This window comes from Rhagoletis pomonella, unplaced genomic scaffold, assembly GCF_013731165.1.
Source record: "Rhagoletis pomonella isolate Grant_MI unplaced genomic scaffold, Rhpom_1.0 Rhpom_scaffold_03695, whole genome shotgun sequence".
Classification (NCBI taxonomy): domain Eukaryota; kingdom Metazoa; phylum Arthropoda; class Insecta; order Diptera; family Tephritidae; genus Rhagoletis; species Rhagoletis pomonella.
In genome coordinates, this window is record NW_023462246.1 from 16,880 (window position 1) to 20,253 (window position 3,374).

Sequence of the window (3,374 nt, forward strand, 5' to 3'; positions counted from 1 at the left end):
AAAAACTCAGCTGTCGCCCCAACACCACCTTGTTAGATACACATTGGCATATACGCACGAAAATGGCTACTGTGAATAGCTTTGGGGCAGAACCGTTAGAAAATTTTAGTTCGAGCGTGCAATTTTAGCATAGAAACTTGTCGTAAAACGTTACACCTTTTGTTAAAACTTAAGACGCCAGCTAAAAAAATATCAAATTGTATTGAATACTACAATAAAATCTATCTTTTGGTGACAAACTAATTCAATTTTCGCACCTACACAGAACATCCCTATAGAGCGTGTGAAATACCAGTCATGCCACCGAAAGAAGCAAACCAATGTAAGACCAGGAATCAACTTCAAGAGCGTTTGGTTGCGGAAGTTAACACTCAAAGATATGAAGCTAATGAAGCACATATGAAAGTGGTACAACAATTGCTTGGATGGGCCCTTTTGAATGGTCTTGGGTCGTGTACCGAAGGTATGGGAATGCTGCAACCTATGAACAACCAATCTAGCCAATGTGGAGATAATGTTCAGGGGGCGAGTTTGTCAAAAAAAGCTCGAAAGCGTTTGCGACGTCGGCAACGAGCAGAAGCTGAAAGTGCTGCAGCTGTACGCGCCGGAGCTACTACGCCAAAGGTTAATACAACTGAGTCCGTTGCACCAAAGACGAAAGAACAACCTCCAAACGTGCCGGTACAAGCCGGTATGCTCCATGATCTGGCTGTACAATTTCGCAGTGAAATTTGTGTATTAAAAATGCTTTTTGATTCTGAATTACAAGAGAACCCGGCATCAACACTTAAAAATAAACCAATTGTAGCGGAGATAAATATAAACAACAAGAGTCTACTTTCAAAAGGAGCTATCAAATCTATACGCACCACAATCCTAAGGACGATTGAAAACTATCAAGTATCTAAAAAAAACAACACCCTTATTTTATAGCATGACAAACAATAATACATACATAAACATTTTATGTGAAGATGAATATGCATTTGAGTGCTTGAAAGATTCCGTTGTGCAAATGAAGAGCTTAGGCAGAGTATGCTTGTCCACTTTAGAACCGAATGCGGGCCGTTTGTATTGTATGAGTGTCATTTATACGGGACTTATTGATGATCCAATGAAATTCCTATTGCATGTGCGTTTGCAGCATCCGAAAATACGCACTGATTACTGGATTATTGCGAGCAGCAAAGTATGTACAGGAACGCACGAAACCCAATTCTTGTTTCTGGTGGACGAGCTGTCGGCACTGGCGCTGGAATATCAATATCGTTATAGACTTTTTATTTGCTTAGAGGAAGCGTTGTTCCACAACCATGGACAGTTGCCGAATTTGTTTTAGTATCGAATGGATCGACGTATGTACATGGCCTAATACACACCTATGTATTTTTAATGGATATGTACGTACTATTATGTTAAAAAATGCTGTTATCCTTTCGAGATAAATTTCCATAACTTTTAGCTTCTAATATATTTACATATGTATGTATGTATGGAGTACACAATTTTTTTTTCAAAAATCTTATGAATAAACGCAGTTCACACATCGAACCCATTTGGGATATTATTTAGCAAGTTTTGTTAAAATATACATCATATATTAAATTACTTAATATTTTGCTACACACATTATCGAATTAGCATTTATTAACCAGAGCCTTGTAAAAATCAAACTTCGTACAATTTTTATGTTTCGTTGTAGCCTTTACTGGGCTCTCTTTAGCTCGCAAAACTGTTTTGCAAAGAGGTTCGAAATCGGAATTAATATACTGGTGTCTGCCTTTTTTAATTTTCGGTTCAGCTTGCTTTGGCACCGGTATGATTGGGTTAAATACCATCTGCGTACTATCGAATTGATCATAAAGTTCGTGGGAGGTACTGAGAATAAATAAAATAGATTTAAAATATAAATAACAATCGCCCAAGCTATATCGATCACTCACAGTTTGCCAATTTCCGGCGGCAGCGCACCCTCTCCCGATGCCGGCACACCACTTGCTATATGCATGGCCATCTTTCGCACCGTTGGGTGATAATGACGTGAAAGCAAGGTCAACTCGTAAAGCGCTGTACTTGCCGCATTGCAATACTCGGGATCCTCTAACTCTGGATCATAGTTACCGGATCCTACGCTTGTATCTGTATCAAGTAAAATATCCAAAATTGATGTCAATTGGAACGTTGTCTTTATAGTGCCGAGTGTTGCCAGGGTGCCGTGATGCAGTAGATGCATGCTGAGGGTTAGTAAGCGTTTTATAAACGCCATTAAACGTTGCTGACTCATGTTACGGCGTCTTTTCACTAAAACTTCATCCAAGGTGCCAAGTATTATGCGAAAATCGTCATGATTCTTTCCTGCGTTTACTGTAAGCATATTTCTGTAGAAGTGCTGATAAAATCGAATAGGATCTATATTCAGCACTTCACCCTGACCAGAGAGTATGACAAAAATGGTTTTAATGCAATGTAACTGCTCACGATAACCAAGATCCATTTCTTCCAATATGCGATTCAGCACTTCTATTAAGTCTGAGAAGAAATCCATGTTGATGACGTGGGCAAATCTGGAAGACAAATATCACAGAAAACGTAATAAATCGTGTTTTAATAATTCCATACAAATCTATTGACATTTACTTACTCTGCTAATCCCTCTAAAATAGCGCTCAGCACTTTCGAAGTTGGATCATTTTTTAAAACACGGAAGTAAATTGTAAAAACCATTTTGGTTATTTCCGTCAGTTTATATAGTTTCGTTTGTTTATTTTCTTCCGCCCGCGTTTCGTCCAACTCCTTAGTCACCTCGGTTAATTTCTTCCTCCGCTTGCGCTCCTTCTTTGATAAACTCATCAAACGCTGCCGATGTGCCTCCAACTTTTTTTGCTTCAACTCATTCTCCTTCTCAGCATCTAAGTTGACATTTTTAATCTTAAGCGAAAGCAAGCAAGTGAGACATTCCACATGCACATTCGGTAGTTTTGTCTTTATCAAGTGATTTATACGTCTCACAATATACAGTGTCATATCCAATTTCTTATCGTTCGCAAAAAACTGTGCGGAAACACTTGTTGATTTCTTCTCGTATATTCTGATAGCGGCAGTTCAACATGTAGACCAACAACTGTGCGACATTCTGTACATAATTAAAGTATGGATGTGCGACGAGTATATCACACATACTTTGCACTGCTACTTCGGCCATCTTCACCGACTGTGCGGTGACACGCCCTTGTCCACGTTTATTCACAGCACCTGTTAGTTTTTCAAGTTTCTGCAAAAACTTCTTGAACTGCTGCAAAAGCGCATTTTCGTAAGTCACTCTTTCAAGCGTTGCTTTTCGCACTGAAATATTAACAAACCAAGCATTTTAAATC

General features: G+C 38.9%; 2 protein-coding genes across 2 annotated transcripts in view; one reads left to right on the plus strand and one right to left on the minus strand.

The window, feature by feature from the left end:
- Nucleotides 1-1,339, plus strand: part of LOC118754313 (modular serine protease-like) — a 13,683-nt gene extending 12,344 nt beyond the window's left edge. The window contains exons 8-9 of the mRNA XM_036489188.1: nucleotides 266-691; nucleotides 975-1,339. Of these exons, the coding sequence (XP_036345081.1) occupies nucleotides 266-691; nucleotides 975-1,339 (791 nt within the window). The remainder of the gene's footprint in view (nucleotides 1-265; nucleotides 692-974) is intronic.
- Nucleotides 1,340-1,600: 261 nt separating this feature from the next.
- LOC118754314 (nucleolar complex protein 3 homolog) lies at nucleotides 1,601-3,355 on the minus strand (the record flags this gene model as incomplete). Its single annotated transcript, XM_036489189.1, is given in 4 exon segments — nucleotides 1,601-1,878; nucleotides 1,944-2,564; nucleotides 2,642-3,048; nucleotides 3,050-3,355. Coding segments are annotated over 4 exon segments (1,575 nt in total), but the record flags the coding sequence as incomplete, so codon positions are not given.
- Nucleotides 3,356-3,374: the final 19 nt, after the last annotated feature.